At 34.1% G+C, this 19,502-nt stretch overlaps 1 protein-coding gene across 5 annotated transcripts in view; it reads left to right on the top strand.

Annotated features, from left to right (window-relative positions):
• LOC113846496 overlaps nt 1–19,502 on the top strand; it is a 51,226-nt gene that overhangs the window by 26,974 nt on the left and 4,750 nt on the right. For 2 of the 5 annotated variants that reach the window (XM_027474845.1, XM_027474844.1), the window contains exons 28-58: nt 118–249; nt 1,072–1,185; nt 1,409–1,593; nt 2,462–2,570; nt 2,652–2,795; nt 4,515–4,790; nt 4,951–5,622; nt 5,941–6,144; nt 7,183–7,286; nt 7,959–8,254; nt 8,389–8,473; nt 9,468–10,166; nt 10,275–10,593; nt 10,828–10,986; nt 11,121–11,284; nt 11,419–11,599; nt 11,680–11,949; nt 12,049–12,255; nt 12,618–12,672; nt 13,169–13,299; nt 13,410–13,743; nt 14,237–14,799; nt 14,921–14,997; nt 15,598–16,048; nt 16,155–16,241; nt 16,745–16,900; nt 16,980–17,164; nt 17,523–18,047; nt 18,297–18,474; nt 18,865–19,010; nt 19,092–19,218. In XM_027474845.1, coding sequence (XP_027330646.1) covers nt 118–249; nt 1,072–1,185; nt 1,409–1,593; nt 2,462–2,570; nt 2,652–2,795; nt 4,515–4,790; nt 4,951–5,622; nt 5,941–6,144; nt 7,183–7,286; nt 7,959–8,254; nt 8,389–8,473; nt 9,468–10,166; nt 10,275–10,593; nt 10,828–10,986; nt 11,121–11,284; nt 11,419–11,599; nt 11,680–11,949; nt 12,049–12,255; nt 12,618–12,672; nt 13,169–13,299; nt 13,410–13,743; nt 14,237–14,799; nt 14,921–14,997; nt 15,598–16,048; nt 16,155–16,241; nt 16,745–16,900; nt 16,980–17,164; nt 17,523–18,047; nt 18,297–18,474; nt 18,865–19,010; nt 19,092–19,218 — 7,335 coding nt within the window. Of the gene's footprint in view, nt 1–117; nt 250–1,071; nt 1,186–1,408; nt 1,594–2,461; nt 2,571–2,651; nt 2,796–4,514; nt 4,791–4,950; nt 5,623–5,940; nt 6,145–7,182; nt 7,287–7,958; nt 8,255–8,388; nt 8,474–9,467; nt 10,167–10,274; nt 10,594–10,827; nt 10,987–11,120; nt 11,285–11,418; nt 11,600–11,679; nt 11,950–12,048; nt 12,256–12,617; nt 12,673–13,168; nt 13,300–13,400; nt 13,908–13,995; nt 14,800–14,920; nt 14,998–15,597; nt 16,049–16,154; nt 16,242–16,744; nt 16,901–16,979; nt 17,165–17,522; nt 18,048–18,296; nt 18,475–18,864; nt 19,011–19,091; nt 19,219–19,502 lie in introns of those variants that run through there. The other 3 variants (XM_027474846.1, XM_027474843.1, XM_027474847.1) reach the window with 3 other exon arrangements.

Here is a 19,502-nt window from a genome sequence, read left to right as displayed (position 1 = left end):
TTCCGATCTATTTCTGAGTTTTTCTTTTCCATTGTCTTTGGTCAGAAAAGCATTTATTCTTCTATTATTCACTGTCATTTGTGTAGAAATTCTGAAATTAAATATTTTCTTATCAAGGTTCACCCAAGTTCTCTTTCCATTGATGGAACATTAGGCAATTTTAGACTCCGTGATACATCCCTTGGAACAGATCAATGTTGGGAATGGCTGTGTGACATACGTAATCCCGGTGTTGACTCGCTTATAAAGGCATGTTTTCTTTATCTATCAACCAACCTTTTTGTGACACGTTACTTTATTCATTGCATTGCTTGAATTATATTAGGTTTTGCATATTCAACCTTTTTAAGTTTTTAATTTGAGTGGCAAACATATTCATCTCATGCAAGTTTAAATTAACTTATTTTGATTTAGGAAAATTTTATATTCAATATTATCTATAAAAAATATTACATTGAAGTTTTAACTGCCAAATAAGGAGTAATAACAAAAATTGTTCAAAATTTAATTGTTAAATTAACTCATTTTCTTTAGTTTATTCGTTATAATATTTTTGTCTACCTCTTATTTTGGTTTATATTATAACTTACATGTAGGATGAAAAATTGTAAAATTTTTTGTCATTTTAAATTATTTTCATGTTATTATTGTGTTTTTTGTGACCTGAAGAACTTGTATAATTTTTACTCCATGCCTGTTTTTTTTTTTTTTATTCAATATTATTTATGTTTTGATTTTTTTTTTATGGTTTTTAACTGTCAAATATAAAAGCATGCATATGCTTTTTTCTGATTGGTTTATGAATTGAAATGATGACTGTTATCAATTTATTAGAGTCTATTAGAGAATAAGGAACATGTTAAAAAGAGTGTATTAGAGAATGTGTTGCTAACATTCCTCTTTTAAATTAATGTCTGAAAATTTGATGGTCAGGTAAAATTAATGTTATATATATATATATAGATATCATCAATTTATTTTAAAATAATATGCAGTAATGATTAATATTTAGCTTTGTCATTGTTGATTCAAATGACCATTTTATAAATATATATTGATTTTTCTTTTCAGTTCAAATTTAGATCTTATAGTGCTGAAGATAATGATTATGAAGGATATGACTACAGCTTGCAAGGTCATCTCTCAGCTGTTCGCATTGTTTTCCTTTACAGATTTGTGCAAGAGGTATGCATAATAACACAGTAAATTTGGAGTCTGAAATTAAAGTTGGTACTTTTGTGTTTCTCTTGTTAAAACAGCTTAGCTTTTGAAATACAGTGTCTTGCACCCTTTTGTTTAAAATTCAAAACACACTTGGTCTCTCAGTTCTTATAGCATTTGACACATTTCTTTGTGTATCTAAAAAAAGGAAAATATTACTAAATTTGTTGATGGTTTACTTCTCCAGATAATGGTCTACTTTATGGAATTGGCCTCTCCTCATACTGAAGAAGCAATCAAACTTGTTGATAAAGTTGGAGGATTTGAATGGTTGATTCAGAAATATGAGATAGACGGAGCTACTGCACTCAAGCTAGATCTTGCACTTGACACCCCAATTATCATTGTTCCAAGGAATTCAATGAGCAAAGAGTTAGTGAGCTTTTAAATCTGTTTGTGGAGTGCAATAGCATTTTTATTTAATGTGCTTGGCCTTTTTATAATGGTAAAGGGGCTTAGTGTAAAATTCTAAATTAATAGTGCAAAAGTTGCATTGCATGCATATTGACGTAATTTATTGTCATATTCAGAAATATGATGGTGTTTGCTTTAGTTGTGACAAATCTCAGTTATGTAGGATAGATGTAGTCATAACATTTAACAGATGAACATTAGGGTTTTCTTTGAAGAATTAAGGGTTAGTTATTAGGGGAATTGAAGATCATTATCATTTGGTGAGGTTATTTTTTATTTGTGAATAATCGGGGAGGTTAACTAAGAATTTGACAATAATGCCCTCCTGTCATTACATGAAAAAGGGAAAAATATGCTAGTGCACATGGAGGCAGTAAGAATTGAAATGATGACTGATTAAATACTTTGTCCAGAGTCTGTCTTTTAGTTTCCATTCTTCCCTTCTTATTTTTTTCTCTATTCAATTTTCTAGTTTTATCTACTTTAAGGAAACTCTATGGTAAAAGCTGAAGCTATTAGGTGAAGGATCATGAATGGGTTTTAACCTTTTTTTTTTTTTTTTTTTTAATTTCTAAATACTAAGATCCCCCCTTATGCAAGAGTCCTTTGGGCTAAAAGTGTAGACAATGCATATGTGTTGTACATTGTGCTGCATTTCATCTTTTATTTAGAAGATTGTGGGTGGTAAGAATTGGAACCCTGACCACTTAGTCATAGAAACTCTCCTAAAAGCATAAGCTATTAGGTGGAGGACCATGACTAGTTTTTATATCTTACAAGTTACAAGATGAAAAATTCCTAATCTTATTGCTGTATTGATTTCCAGTTTTATACAACTTGATCTGGGAAAGCTACAGATTAAAAATGAATTCAGTTGGCATGGATCTCGAGAAGATGATACTTCAGCTGTGCATATTGATCTTCTTCATGCTCAGGTACACATTTCCTGTCATATCTCATAAGGGGCTGTTGCAATTAAAATCCTCGATGTCTTCCTGATTGCAAATGAATTGCAGATTTTGGGAATTAACATGTCTGTTGGAATTAATGGTTGTCTTGGAAAACCAATGATACGTGAGGGTCAAGGATTTGATGTATTTGTTCGTCGAAGCTTGAGGGATGTTTTCCGGAAAGTCCCAACATTTTCACTTGAAGTGATGGTAACTCCAAACTCTATTGTTTAAGAGTATTGTGTTTCCCTGTGTAAAACTGTTCCCTTCTTTCGGTAGTCTATATGCATTAATAATCATGGTGAAATTCAAATAGAATTGGAAGCAATAAAGTTTTCATATTCTCTAATGGAATCAATTGCATTCCAATCAATTTCAATAGAAACTGTCGTATTTTTGTTTTAGTATTTCTGGTCAGATTAATTAAGCCTTGAAAGAAAAGAAGTTAGAATTTGCTTAGGGGTTAATAATGATTGGTTGAAGTGTCATTAGGGAGAACCATGTATCATCTTTTTTCATTGAAACAGTTGATGAACTTCAAACAAAGATTAATTGCAGAGTAGGTTTGAAAAATATTCATAAATTCTGACAGAAAAGCATGAGTCCTAAATTATTTCAGGCAGTTTTGGTTAATAATGATTGGTTGAAATGTGAGAACCATGTATCATCTTTTTCATTGAAACAGTTGATGAACTTCAAACAAAGATTAATTGCATAGTAGGATTGAAAAATATTCATAAATACTGACAGAGAAGCATGAGTCCTAAATTAGTTCAGGCAGTTTTGGTTCTCCACGAGGTTTACATTTGTGTAAATGGGGAAAATGACCAGGCAGTAACTGATAAAAATGGTTGTATGTTAGACTAAGGGAGGGGATGGTGTGAAACCTATATCTAGAAAATTCTTGTAACTTGTGCTTCAGATCAGCTTTTATTGGGTTTATATTTTTCTTATAGAGTTACCTAAAGTAGGATTTATTTATATAAGGAATTGTTCTTTTCTTAAGAAAATGAAAGTTATTGAATAAGGAAGATTATTAATTAGAGGATAAGATGCTGTTGTTGTAGCTACGTGACCGGACAGATTAGTAGGGAGAAATGTAGAAACAAAATCTAACATAGTCAGACCTATTGCATAATGCCTACTTTCAAAAGTGAAACAGATAAATTTCACTGTGATTAACAAATAATTACAAAGATTAACTATTGTGAGTTTGGAAGTTGTTATTCGGAACTCAGAACAGATCCGAGTTCATCCACTGTGGGAATATTTCGATTTATACAGACCTTGTTCTGACTCTTCCAGTACTTTTGATGGTCATCACTAGTTAAGATCATCATAATTAGTATGCTTCTGAGAGTTGCTGGGTTGTGGACCGAGTTGAGTAATATAGGTGCTGAATGTCATTAGCATAGATGCTTCTATCTGTTTTCCCAAATTTTATGGAAAAATTTGTGGAAATGGTAGGGAACCAAGAGAGAAGGCTCAATTTTTTTCCATAGTAGGGATACTAAGTGATAGTCAATTTTCTGCCATTCATCTTTCTGAGAAGGAATATACCTCATATTAGGAGGGTTTATGAGAGCCGAGAGGAGGCATAGGGCATCACAATCTTTAGGGGTCATTGTTATTGTAAAACTAACTATCTAACATAAACTTAGGAAAAGCAGAGATTAGTTAGTTTCTAGAAGAATAAATATCAGATGATATGGGTTAAAGAGGGGTATCCAGAACTGTAATGGGAAAGCTTGGGATTGAGCTGGGTCATATATCACTCCAAACAAAATATAACTGCAAATATGAAAGGCCCGTGTGTCTCTTAAATCCACAGCCGTTTCATATTGTAAGTAGTTGTCATTGCAGCTTAACAACTTGTATTTCACACTACAAAAGACAACAATTTGTTCAGTTAATTTATCTTGTGAGCAGGTGGATCTATTGCATGGTACAATGTCTGATAAAGAATATAAGGTGATTTTGGATTGTACATACATGAATTTATCTGAAGCACCAAGGCTTCCTGCTAGCTTTCGTGGCGGAAAATCTGGTTCAAAGGATACTATTAAGCTTCTGGTTGATAAGGTTAACCTGAACAGTCAACTTCTGTTGTCACAAACAGTTACAATTATATCTGTTGTGGTGAACCATGCCTTGCTGGAGCTTTGTAATGGCACTGATGGGGAGTCTCCATTGGCTCATATTGCTGTGAGTATATTTTAAGCTGATGATTCAGACTATATATGCAGTTGAATTTGTTTCCATGACATTTCTTCAGTCTCCATGACATTTTGCTTTGACCTTGATATGCTTGAATGGAACAAGCTAATTTTTTATTCTGATTTATTTTATTGCTTATATTTTGCAGATGGAAGGTCTTTGGGTTTCATATCGTATGACTTCTTTATCAGAGACAGACCTCTTTGTGACAATTCCCAAATTCTCTATACTTGATGTTCGCCCTGATACAAAACCAGAAATGCGTCTGATGCTTGGATCATCTACTGATGCTTCCAAACAAATTGTACCTGGAAAAGTTCCCTTTTTGTTTAACCGTGGTGACTTTATAAGGACAGCCAGTGTAGCTGGAATTGACGATATGCCCATTTCAACAATGTTCTTGATGGACTACAGGTGGAGGATGTTGTCCCAGTCATTTGTTGTTCGTGTCCAGCAACCCCGTGTCCTTGTAGTGCCAGATTTTCTTCTTGCAGTGGCTGAGTTTTTTGTACCTGCCCTGAAAGCACTAACTGGAAGAGAAGAAGCAATGGATCCAAGAAATGATCCCATTAGCAGAAACAGCAGCATTGTGTTGATGGAATCAATTTACAAGCAGAAAGAAGATGTAGTGCACCTCTCCCCATCTAAACAATTAGTTGCAGATTGTTTAGGCATTGATGAATATACATATGATGGTTGTGGAAAGGTTATTTGTTTATCTGTTGAAACAGATGCAAAGGAAGTCCGCAGTACAAGGTTTAGACCAATTATAGTCGTTGGACATGGCAAAAGATTGCGATTTGTTAATGTAAAAATAGAGGTAATATGCTTCCTGTCATTCTGTAAGTTATTTTTATACTTTCCTGATTATATTTGAGAGCGCTATAAATTCCTACTTGAACCACCTGAAGGAATCCAAAACTTCCTGTGTGTGATGATGATAATAATAATAATAGTAATAATAATGGTAATAGTTTGTAAACATACACCTCCAAAAGAAAACAAGAATTAAGTACTCTAGTTTGGAAAGAAAAATTTATTCGTTCTTATGCTATCATGTAGCTACTTTAAGATTGATCTGTTTTCCCCCATATTACTTGCTAATCAAATGCTTACATCTTTGTGATTTATTCACCAGAATGGTTCTCTTCTAAGGAAATATACATACCTAAGCAATGATAGCAGCTACTCAATCTCTAGTGAAGATGGTGTTGACATGGTGCTTCCTAGCAATTCGTCATCTAGTGATGAGGAAAGCCTTGACAACAAGAATACAACATCAGGCACTTCTGTATCTCAAAGTGATTCAAATGGAATTCAAAGTTTTACCTTTGAAACCCAGGTAGATGATCCTTCATGTTACAAAGAATAATATGCACAAAACTTTAATGTTTTAGTTGTATTAAATCCTAACGACACTTGTTCATCAAAACTATTTTCTGGCTATGCTACTTGTATGTTTTGATTAAGACCTATGACACTTTTTTTTATTGTGAATATGTCATGAATTTTGAGTACTTTTAAATTTGTGAGCATTTATACGTACATGATATAAAATATTTAATTTGAATATAAAATTTCTAAATGATGGCCATCATATAGCATTTTTGGTGTTGGCTGGTATGTGCCACTATATGAAATTGATAACTATAATTATAACCAGGGCATTGGTCCAAGTGTCCATTTCCATCATTCTGCAAATCCATTTCACAGAATAGTGTGTACTTCAATAGAGCTTTTTTTTCCCTAAGTTGCATAAAATCCCTTTTTTTTTAATTGAATAGACTCTAAAAGAGATTGGATTCTTTTATGAAGTGGCGGATTCTTTAGCGATTTATCAATGTTAGCAAAAGAAACTTTTTCTTTCAAAAAATTAATTTTCTTAATTTTATTTTGAATAAAATTGATATTTCTAGTAAAAGGTTTGTTAGAAAATTTGAATGTTATCTGCTTACTTAAGAGGTAAGTTGAAATTTTGTCTTTTGAAATTTGAAGCGGAAAAAGAGTTTTAATAAAAAGTGTTCCTAAAATTACTTCATTTTTTAAATTCTTGATGAGTAAAAAGTTTATTTCTACTTTAAAACCTTAATTTTTAATGATAGCTTTAGATACTTTATAATTAAATTTTAAACATCGAACCACTCACAGTGCTGAGTTTTTTAGAGATTTTTTTAAAATATTTAGTAGGAATTAATTCTTCTAAAATGCAATTTGAATCAGCATCTATATCAAAAAGTGCTAAAGTATCAAGAACAAAATCATCAATAATAATTATGATATTTATATAAAATTTTTGAATTTTAACCTTGTTGATCAAAAAACTACTGACACCTTTCATTTTTGCCTATGCTGTTTGATGGCTATTGTATTTTTATTTTAGGTTGTTTCTTCCGAGTTCACATTCTATGATGGTACTAAATCATTTCTCGATGATTCGTCTTTTGGCGAGAAGCTTATCCGTGCAAAGTTGGACCTGAGTTTCATGTGAGATATCTTTGGAGAAAGCATTAAGAGGCCTATTTGGTTTGGCCTGTTTGGTTTGAGAAAATATTGTGTTTTCATTTTCTATTTTCATGTTTAATTACAAAAATGCAAACTGTTTTCAATTTTATTTCTTGCTTTCAAAGACTTTGTATAAGAAACAGTGAAAACAATGACACTTTGTTTTCCTTTTTCTTTTGTTTTCAAATATTTGAGTAAAAAATAGCAAAAATAACTTTTTTTGTTGTTTTTTTTACTGTTTCTTAAACAAAATATTTGGACATAGGAAATAAAATGAAAATAATGTCGCATTTTTGTAATTAAATTGAAAATAGAAAATGTTTTCTCAAACTAAATGGTATCTAAATTTTCTTGGAGAATTATGGTTTGAAATTTTTGGTAGAAATATTCAGTTTTGGAACAAAGTGTCTAGCTTTGCCATTAAAACATGGTTGGACCATTAACCAATAAGCACTCTTTGGACATTGTGAACTACTTGTTTAGTTAATTGTTCCTCATTTGGAATTATTTTTGCCAAGAATTCCCAATTAATATTTCTCCTAATTTTGTCAGACAAATTTATTGTTCAATTTCTCCGCTTTTATTTAACGCATTCTTTAAAAAAAATGGATTAAACTAGCATTTGATCTGTAGCTCTTTTGTCTATTTGAGTAGGTATGCTTCTAAGGAAAAAGACACTTGGATTAGAGCCCTGGTGAAGGATTTTACTGTTGAGGCTGGTTCTGGTCTTATCATTCTAGATCCAGTGGATATATCAGGGGGATATACTTCTGTTAAAGACAAAACAAATATATCTTTGCTATCAACGGACATCTGTGTACATCTTTCACTTAGTGCTGTGTCTCTTGTACTGAATCTGCAAAGTCAGGCATCTGATGCATTAAATTTTGGAAATGCAATTCCTCTTGTTCAATGTACCAACTATGACCGAATATGGGTGTCTGAAAAAGGTTTATTCCTTATTCAGTGGAATTTCCTGTTGAAATACTTTTTTACTTTTATGTATTCAATTTTTCGAATTGGCATATATGTTGTGTACCATATATAACTGAGAATAGGTACTTATAATGAACTATTTTTGCAGAGACTGGTCCCAACAACAATATTACGTTTTGGAGACCTCGAGCTCCTGCAAATTATGCTGTATTAGGAGATTGTGTGACATCAAGGTATATATACTTTTTTTTCCCCAGATATACGTTGTTTTGCATTCTAATCTTCTATAATTCACTTTCTTGATCATTCCCTATAAAATCCACTTTAAGAATTAAGAGTATTCAGGTTGGTCAACTTTGAAACCAGATCAGGAAAAATGCCATCAATTATCATTTAAGACAATGGCTTGTCCTACTGTTATACTTTCTTTCCTTTGTAAAAATTCATGAGAAGAAAAATGTCTGTACAGATGAGAAAATGCTCTTTAGTAAGAGACAATGTCTTAATTCAGTGGTAAAATTTCATTCAAATCATCTCATCACTTCACTTCTCTAACCTGTCAATATTTGTATAAAAAAATGCCAAGGGAGCATTTGGTATGTTGAATCCTCTCTCGTCCCTTCTCTATTTTTTGGTGTGCTTGAAAGATTCTTGGGAATATTATCGTAATTATGGCTAAAACTTTATGACCTTCATTGAAAGCTTGGATTCCCACCCCTCCCATAGGAATTATTTTGTTAGGGTACTTAATTTAAAAATAGATTATAGGGAAGTTAGTTTCCTAGGAAGGCTTCTATGAATACTCATACTAGACATCAGAATCTAACATTCCTAACTTTCTTGGAAAACTTGAAGGAACCCCTCTAAACATTTTTGAGTCGTCTGGTGTTTAAAAGTGTGTAAATTTTCAACTAAGTTTGGTGCCTTTATCATGAAGGAAAACTTAGAATGAGATACAGTAAATGAGAGAAACATTCTGTAACTTCTGCACTTGTTGCAAGTTAGCTCATAACTAGATTAATGTGCATTGACAAAAACAATTTTAGAAATGAACAGGTAATATAGTTGTTCCATCTGCATTTTACATTAAACGTGATATGATGTTTACTTATTTTGCTTGTGAATTTGCTGGAAATTTTGATTTTTTCTTTCATGTTCCTGATATGATGCATTCTAAATTATTTAAAATCCTTGCTTTGTTAATTTTATATTCTGATGTCTTTTCAGGCCAGTTCCTCCTTCACAGGCAGTAATGGCAGTAAGTAATGCATATGGCCGTGTAAGGAAGCCAGTTGATTTCCATCTAATTGGGTCATTCCGCAATATTCAAGGACATGGTGCATGTGAAGACCATTCTGTTGCTGACAGTGATTGTTCTCTTTGGATGCCCATTGCACCCCCAGGGTACATAGCTCTAGGTTGTGTTGTCCATGTTGGGAACCAACCACCTCCAAATCATGTTGTTCATTGCTTACGTTCTGATCTGGTAACATCAGCAAAATATACAGACTGTATATTTAATATCACATCAAATAATCACTTTACCTCTGGCTTTAGCATATGGCGCCTTGATAATGCTATGGGCTCATTTTTTGCACATTCTTCAACTGGTTGCCCTCTCAAAGACAGATGCTATGACTTAAATCATCTGCTTGTCTGGAATTCAAATCGAGCTCCTCTGATAGGGCCAGTATCAGATTACAATTCTGATCATGAAAATAAGAATCAGCAGACAAGCAAAAGCACAAATTCATCTGGATGGGATATTCTCAAGTCCATTTCAAAAGCAACTAACTGCTATATGTCTACACCAAATTTTGAAAGGATTTGGTGGGACAAAGGTAGTGACCTCCGTCGTCCCGTCTCTATTTGGCGACCTATTGCACGTCGTGGTTATGCTGTCTTGGGTGACTGTATTACTGAAGGGTTAGACCTGTTACTTTTTAGACGTTGTTTAAAATTTTTCATTTTTTATATTTGTTTACTTCAACTGAATGTTGGGACTAATATTTTGTCTCTTTCCCTGTCTTTCAGCCTAGAACCTCCTGCTCTAGGAATAATATTCAAGAATGACAGTCCTGATATCTCTTCAAAACCGGTTCAATTTACCAAAGTTTCCCATATTGTAGCGAAAGGGATTGATGAAGTTTTCTTCTGGTATCCAATAGCTCCTCCTGGGTATGTTTCTCTAGGATGTGTTGTCTCTAGAACAGATGAATCACCACGTGCAGATCTGTTCTGCTGCCCAAGGATGGATCTTGTTAGCCAAGCAAACATTCATGAAGTTCCTCTTTCAAGATCTTCAAGTTCAAGGGCTCCTCAATGTTGGAGCATATGGAAAGTAGAAAATCAGGTTAACTATAACTGTCACTTAACTCACTTTAAAATACTCTGTATTAATGGTTTCTAAAGGTGAAACAAATATAGGTTCTTATGCACGATCTACATAAGTTTCTTTGTTATGCTTGTAGCTAGGTGCAGGTTAATTTGATCCACATGCCTTTGAAAAGCTTATAGCTGTTGCATATTTTAAACTCCCCCCCCCCCCTAAAAAATAAAGTTTATTTATCATTCTATACATGTGCAGGCATGCACTTTTCTAGCTCGTTCTGACCTTAAAAAGCCATCAAGCCGTTTGGCGTACGTAATAGGTGATTCCATAAAGCCAAAGACTCGGGAAAACATAAATGCTGAGCTAAAGCTGCGATACTTTTCCTTAACGATTTTGGACAGCTTATGTGGAATGGTTTGTTTTCTATACCTATTATGAAATATGAAGATAGTTGCCATTTTTTTCTGAATTCCACACCAACAATAAATGCTTTTAATATAGAAATATTAATTGAGTTATTTCAACGTTGAATTCAACTATCCTTTCAGATGAGACCCCTATTTGACACTACAATTACCAACATTAAGCTTGCAACCCATGGGGGACTAGATGGGATGAATGCAGTACTGATTTCTTCAATTGTTGCATCAACCTTCAATGCTCAATTAGAGGCATGGGAACCCCTTGTGGAACCATTCGATGGAATATTCAAGTAAATATTTACATTTTGGTACAATATTCACAAATTTATACTGATGGTCCAGTATCTTGTTTTGATTTTTAGTCATGAGCCAGTCCTGTTGAGAATATGCCATTAATTAGGTGTTTACTTTATAACTTGTTCAGGTTTGAAACTTTTGACACCAATTTACAATCACCATCAGGACTTGGGAAGCGAGTTCGAATTTCTGCTACCAGCATCTTGAATGTAAATGTCAGTGCTGCAAATCTTGAATCCTTTGTCGGAAGCATTCTTTCATGGAGACAACAGTTAGAGCTTGAACAGAAAGCATCCAAACTAAATGCGGTCAAAATCACAAGCCTTTATCCATTTATCCTTTAAAGCTCCTCACTTTTAAGAGTCTTACAAACTGTTTGGGTTTGCAGGAGGTTGGTGATCTCCAAGGCAAAGAAGAAGACACAACTTTTTCTGCACTAGATGAGGATGACTTGCAGACTGTGATAGTTGAAAATAAACTTGGGTGTGATATTTTTGTCAAAAAAGTTGAGCATGATTTAGACGCAGTTGACAAGCTACAGCACGGCGATTGTGCTTCTGTGTGGATTCCACCTCCAAGGTTTTCAAATCAGTTAAATGTTGCAGATGAGTCTAGGGAAGCACGCTATTATGTTGCTGTACAGATACTTGAAGCCAAGGTTATAATGTGTTGACATGGTTTATACATAATTCCAATCTCCTTCCTGGTTTTCCTTCCCACCCAGAACATTGAAACTGATTCATTTCAAATTTTGTAGGGCTTACCTATCGTTGATGATGGTAACAGCCATAACTTCTTCTGTGCTTTGCGTCTCGTTGTTGACAGCCAAGCATCAGAGCAGCAAAAGCTTTTTCCCCAGAGTGCAAGAACAAAGTGTGTGAAGCCTGTTGTATCAAGAATTAATGATCATGTTGAAGGCCAAGTAAAGTGGAATGAACTTTTCATTTTTGAAGTTCCCCGAAAGGTATTGCATCACACACTTGTGTGCCCATTAACTGAATTTTAGAAACATCTTGTACTGAAACTCTGGCCTATCAAAAAATAATGCCATTACTTAGAAATGTCATTTTTCTGAGGCAACACTTATTTTGTATATCTTCATGGCTGTTTTATGTTCTGCAGTCTTTTTAATTTGCTCTTGCTTGCAAGATTGTGTGTATATTTGATAGAATAATTTAGACCTCAATTTTTTTTAGTATTAATATGAAATTGTTGTTTGATCAAAAGTTTCTCCCACATATATACACACATTACTGCATTAATCTAAGATTCTTTGCATACTTGGAGTTTACTGCATTTACTGTTACATTGAAAAATTTATTACAGGCCCCTGCTAAGTTGGAAATAGAGGTTACAAATCTTGCTGCAAAAGCTGGAAAAGGTAATTCTTGGATGATTTGTTCAGTGGGACTATACGTATGCTTGGATATCATGTTCATTGAGACTTTGTTTATTGAAAGTCTAATGCTACAGGTTCAGTCCCTCTGATTAATTGAATCACACTTGCCCATTAAATATGTTCTCATCCAATCATTAATTTTCATTTGTCAGATTTCAACGAGCAAAAGAGAGAGAGAGCGAATCTGAGATATTGGAGAGAAATAGAGAGAATACAGTAGAAAGATTTTATTATATTAATTGAATTAAAGAGATACATCTGATGTATTTATAGGAACAGACTAAAAGAAACTAATCTGTTAAGACTAACTAACTTTTAACAAAATAGACTAGTTGGTAAACTAACAGCTTCTAGAATGCTGAATGGTACACAGATACTCTAATATCATTTATTATTTTTGTATTGGAGTTTATATTTGCTTCCGACTCAGATTGATTTTGCTGCTTTTTCATTAAAACTTTGTATATCCATCATGCAGGGGAAGTTGTTGGTGCACTTTCTTTTTCCGTTGGACACGGTACAAATATTCTAAAGAAGGTTGCTTCCGTGAGAATGTTCCATCAACCACATGATGTTCAAAATATTAGATCACATCCACTTAGTAGATTGGTCAGTTACTATATTTTACATCATTTTAACAGGATTTATCCATTTGATATATTATTAAATTTCCAGAACTTTTTTTGCTTTTTCTTCAATCACTTTTGCAGGTTCAACAGAGCAATGTTGAAGGCATGCATGATGGAAGCCTCTTTGTTTCAACTTCTTATTTTGAAAGAAATAGAATTGCCAACCTTCAAAAAGATATGGAACGTGAGAATATTAGTGATAGAGACATTGGTTTTTGGGTGGGGCTTGGCCCAGAGGGTGAGTGGGAGAGTATTCGATCATTGCTTCCACTGTCCGTGGTCCCAAAATTGTTACAGAATGAATATATAGGTGTGGAAGTTGTGATGAAAAATGGAAAGAAGAATGTAATTTTTAGGGGTCTTATTACTGTAGTGAATGATACAGATGTTATTTTGAATATTTCAACCTGGCCTGCACCTCATGGTTGTGAATCCTCGCTTGGAGCAAACAAGGCTAATACTGTAGTTGAAGAAGTCTTTCAAAATCAGTATTATCAACCATCATCTGGTTGGAGTAACAATTCGCTCGGTGTGCACCATGATAATCCTGGACATTGGAGCACAAAGGATTTCTCATACTCATCTAAGGTTGGTATATTTATATCAGTCTTTAACTTCCGTACCTGAGATATTGTCATTATAATTATATTCCTTATTCACTTGTATCATTTTAAAGGATTTCTTCGAACCTCCACTTCCTCCTGGGTGGAAATGGGCTTCAGGTTGGTCCATAGATAAGTCTCAGTATGTTGACAGGGAAGGCTGGGCATATGGCCCTGACATTAAAAGCTTAAGATGGCCTCCTATTTCTTCAAAGTCTTCAACCAAATCAGCCTCTGATGCTGTGCGTCGAAGGCGTTGGATTCGTACTAGACAAACTTTTGCTGAGCAAGGTATAGAATACTTGCAGAGTGGAGCAAGTACTGTGCAGCCTGGGGCTTCTGCTGTTCTGTCATGGAGAAGTATGTCCAAGGACTCTGACCAATGTTTGCAAGTTCGACCTAACTTTGATAATTCCCAACCCTCATACTCATGGGGTCATGCTGTGGTTGTTGGTTCTAGCTATATATATAGCAAAGACCAATTATTAGATCCAGGTTCTAGACAAAATTCTGTGACACCCAATTGCTCTTTGAAGCTAAATGAGCTTGAGAAAAAGGATATACTCCTGTGCTGTAATCCTAGTAGCGGAAGTAAACAACTATGGTTTAGTGTGGGTACTGATGCCTCAGTTCTTAATACTGAATTAAATGTACCTGTATATGATTGGAGAATATGTATTAACTCTCCTATGAAATTGGAGAACCGGCTTCCTTGTCCTGCTGAATTTTCTATCTCAGAGAAAACAAAGGAGGGAAATTGTATTCAGCGGCATCGTGGCACCATATCTTCCCGTCAGAGTGTACATATCTATTCAGCTGATATTCAGAAACCTTTGTATCTTACTTTGTTTGTGCAGGGCGGTTGGGTCATGGAAAAGGTAATAACTAATCTAGCTTCACACCTATTTTATGTATATTTAAGATTAATTTTCAAAGTTGTTAGTGTTTTGCTATGTAGTTGATGCTCCTTCATCTTCTTTCCTTGATTCCTTTGCTCAGGACCCTATTCTTGTACTGGATCCATCTTTCTCGAACCATGTCTCATCTTTCTGGATGATTCACCGGCAAAGTAGAAGGTTTGTAATATGTTTTAGTAAAAGAGTAATCACATAAATTTCCTTTTTAAGCGTCTTGTTGCATTTGTGCCGTTACATAATCTTGTACATTCTTTTCCAATTTTGTTCTTAGAGGTAAAGTATTTTTGCTGTCTGTTTGAGATGTAATTTTTTTAAAATGTGTCCATTTAATGGTTATTTATCATATGTCAAAGCACTATCACTATAATTTATTACATCTGTTTTATTCTTCTGCAATAAAAACAAAAACTTGAATTTTTGTTTTTCTCCTCTAGCTCTGGCATGTCACATTATTTTACCATTTTTTCTCATTGGCAAAATCATTAACTTGAATTGTATTTTCCAGTTTATAGTTTATATTATGTGCTTATTTGTCAGTCAGAAAGATAGACATGGGAAGGATATACTTGTGCTAATTTTGAGTCTAATTGTCCATTGTTTTTTCATGCAAATTCAGTTCCGTTGGGTTATATAATGGTGCAAAATTATAAGCATTTCTTTTTAACATAGACTATTTGTTACATAACATTGATAATTTTCTTTTTGTTTTATTAGCTTAATCTTTATTTTTGCATTGATCATCTCCATTATCATTTGCAGGAAATTACGAGTGAGCATTGAACATGATATGGGCGGGACAAGTGCTGCCCCAAAAACATTGAGACTTTTTGTCCCTTATTGGATTGTTAACGATTCTTCTCTAGCTTTGGCATACCGCATGGTGGAAGTGGAACCTTCAGAAAAAGCAGAGACAGATTCTGCCCTACTGTCTAGGGTTAAGTCTGCCAAGACTGCGTTGAAAAATCCCATAAGCTCTTTGGATAGAAGGCATTCTAGTTCAAGGAGAAACATCCAAGTACTTGAGATAATTGAAGACAATAGTCCATTTCCCAGCATGCTTTCTCCACAAGATTATTCTGGCCGTAGTGGAGCTACAGTGTTTCAATCTCCAAAAGATACATACTTGTCACCTAGGCTGGGCATTTCTGTTTCAATGCAGTCTTCTGAAGTTTACAGCCCTGGGATTTCTCTGCTTGAACTGGAAAACAAGGTGTACTTGATAAATGAACCAACCAACTGCTCTATCATTTTGCCAATGCATTAGTATTCCCTCGAGTTTGTGCCATGGTATATAATGTTAATTGAAACTCTTGCAGGAACGTAGTGATGTCAAGGCTTTCAATTCTGATGGATCTTACTACAAGCTTTCAGCATTGTTGAACATGACTTCAGATAGAACAAAGGTGGGAGTGTCTATAGTCTATACTACTACTTAATAGAAGTTCACATTTCTGAGAATAGAACAGAAAGTGAAAGATGATAGGGAAGAGAGAAAGATTTAGATAATCTCAATGATTTTGATCTTATTTCATCAATCATGTGAGTACAATAGTTTTGTACTCCTGTTTATAGAGTACATTGCCCTGCTCAGCAAGCTGTTTATTCTGTTACTGGTGAAGTTACTGTTAACAGAATGTTAACAGCTGTCAACTACTAGCAGAGTTAACTAACTACTAACATCTAATGACTAGCTAGTTAACTGTCGACCAGTGATCAACATTATATGATATTATAATAACTGAAGCTATGCATCTATCAGCTTTCAGTAAATAATTGTTTCATTTATCTCCTTTGGTGGTTTTGGAATATCTATTATGAATGGATTTTGCATATCTTTTGGTTCAAGATCAGCCCCATACGATACCCTCAATATAAGGGCCTAATAGTCAAGCTATTTAATGTACAGGTGGTTCATTTTCAGCCACACACAATGTTTATTAATAGGGTTGGATGTAGTCTATGCCTGCAGCAATGTGATACTCAGTCAGCTGTATGGATTCATCCCACTGATCCTCCAAAACCTTTTGGTTGGCAGTCATCAGCCAAAGTTGAACTTCTGAAGGTCTGTTATATTAATTTTCAAAATATTTGACTTGCATTTTGGATTGCTTTCTATATCTTATAAAGGAATGTTCATTCAGTTGCGTACTGATGGCTACAAATGGAGTACCCCATTTAGTGTAAGCTATGAGGGTGTAATGCGTATTAGCTTGAAAAATGATGTTGGAGATGAAACAATGTATTTAAGGGTAGCAGTAAGAAGTGGTGCCAAGAAATCACGCTTTGAAGTCATTTTTCGTCCAGATTCACTATCAAGTCCTTACAGGTTATTATTCTCTTATTTTCTCCTCTATGAACTATCATAATATCTATTTTTCCTTTCCAACATTGTGGAAGGGAAAAATAGGAATTCACTTGTATCCCTGTATGTTACTTGAAATATTTGAGTAAATTATTTCCTTGGGCTTTGAGTCAACTTATGCAAGATTAAAGTGTAATCTGTTCCTTTTTTAGAAACATTTGCAGCATACATCATTCCCCATTACTTCATCTACTTATACAATCTTGATTTGGTTAAAAGTCAGGACTAAAATTTGATGAACTGTTCATTTATTGTTCCATCAGTATTACCATTTGGTGTGTTGTTGGACTTTTTCCTGTTTTATAAGTACATTTCTTTACAGGATTGAAAATCGCTCCATGTTCTTGCCCATTCGCTTCCGTCAAGTTGATGGTATCAGTGATTCCTGGCAGCTGCTACTTCCAAATTCTGCAGCTTCATTTCTGTGGGAAGATCTTGGTAGAAGACGTTTATTGGAACTCTTGGTAGATGGAACTGACCCAATGAAATCACTTAAGTATGACATTGATGAAATTTCTGATCACCAACCTGTCCAAGTAGCAGATGGACCAACCAGAGCCTTGCGTGTTACTATTGTAAAAGAAGAAAAAACCAATGTTGTCAAGATCAGTGATTGGATGCCGGATAATGAACCTATAGGAGTTCTGAGCAGAAGACATTATTCATCAATGAATGATTCTCAAATGCAACAACTAATGTCAATTACAGATTGTGAATTTCACATTAATTTTGATCTTGCTGAGCTTGGGATATCCATTATTGATCATACACCTGAAGAAATTTTGTATCTGTCAATTCAGAATCTTGTTCTGGCATATTCAACTGGTTTAGGCTCTGGAATTAGTCGGTAAGATTTGCATTTAGTTAGCAGCTGTATCTTTGAATTTGGCTAGAACTTGGAAGATGGTTATTTATCTTTCATTAGTTATTTTACCAAATTTCCTACTAAAAATACAGTTCAAACCTCAGTATCTAGTCAACCAATATAAATTGCCACTTATGTAGAAGATTTAAATCAACATTGTAAGATTTTCTTGTCTGGTTATCCCGTTATGTCTCATTTGATTTTGGAAATACAATTTCAATCTTGTTCCAGATTCAAACTCAGAATGAGTGGGCTCCAAGTGGACAACCAACTGCCGTTAACTCCAATGCCAGTTGTCTTCAGGCCACAGAAAGTTGTATCAGAAACTGACTATATCCTGAAATGTTCCATTACAATGCAGTCAAATGGATCATTGGATCTTTGTGTTTATCCATATATTGGCCTTCATGTGAGCTTCACCTTTATATTATACTTTCTCTAGTCCTTTTTATAAAGAACAAAATAGAGTATTTTTTTTGTCTTAATTATACGAAACATAGGATAAATTTAAGATGTATTAATTGCTAAATTTCATTTATATCCTTTTATGTTAAATGTATATTTATGAAATAGTGACTACACCAACTACATTAATATCATAGGTATTTTTGGAATAAAATTTATATTAATGAAAAATATAACTAATTTAATTACGTTGCTTAGTCTTAGTGATTTAGTCTTATGTTCCTTATAAAAAAAAGACCGAAAGGAGTATTTACTATTCAAAAAATATATATCAATATTTGACTTATTTACGAATTGAGACAGGTTTGTTTTATGACTGTTTTCTTGCAAGCAGGGACCCGAAAGTTCTGCTGCCATTCTCATAAACATTCATGAACCTATTATTTGGCGCCTTCATGAAATGATCCAGCAGGTGAAGCTCGGTAGGCTACATGATTCTCAAACAACAGCTGCATCAGTTGATCCAATTATTCAAATTGGGTATGTAAGACTCTCATGAACATGCATGATTATCTGTGTAAGGTCAATTGAAACTGTATATGACATTACATTGATTTACAGTGTCCTTAATATTTCGGAGGTTCGATTCAAAGTATCAATGGCTATGTCACCAAGTCAAAGACCGCGGGGTGTGCTTGGGTTCTGGGCATCCTTAATGACTGCATTGGGTAACACGGAAAATATGCCTGTAAGTATTTTAATATTCTTTATGTAAGTTACCTTGATAAATAAACCACTCGTAAAAAATATCTTGTAGTTTCTTGTTGAAGGAAAGTAGTCAGCCTCATATTTCATTTGTTTTCAAACTAGGGTATATTTTGTAAGTTTCATAAAGTGATATTCAATAAGAATGATAACTGAATACTAGGATCTTAAATTATTATCCTGTTTGTACATGTAAAGAGAAGTTAAGACAAATGAATGAAGCATAGATGTAAAAGTGTTTGTTAATATGTCTCGTGTTGATTAGGA

The sequence above is a fragment of the Abrus precatorius genome, unplaced genomic scaffold, assembly GCF_003935025.1.
Source record: "Abrus precatorius isolate BTA unplaced genomic scaffold, Abrus_2018 Scaffold8, whole genome shotgun sequence".
Classification (NCBI taxonomy): Eukaryota; Viridiplantae; Streptophyta; class Magnoliopsida; order Fabales; family Fabaceae; genus Abrus; species Abrus precatorius.
The sequence above is the reverse complement of the archived record's forward strand: the minus strand, read 5'-3'. Positions and strand labels throughout refer to the sequence as shown.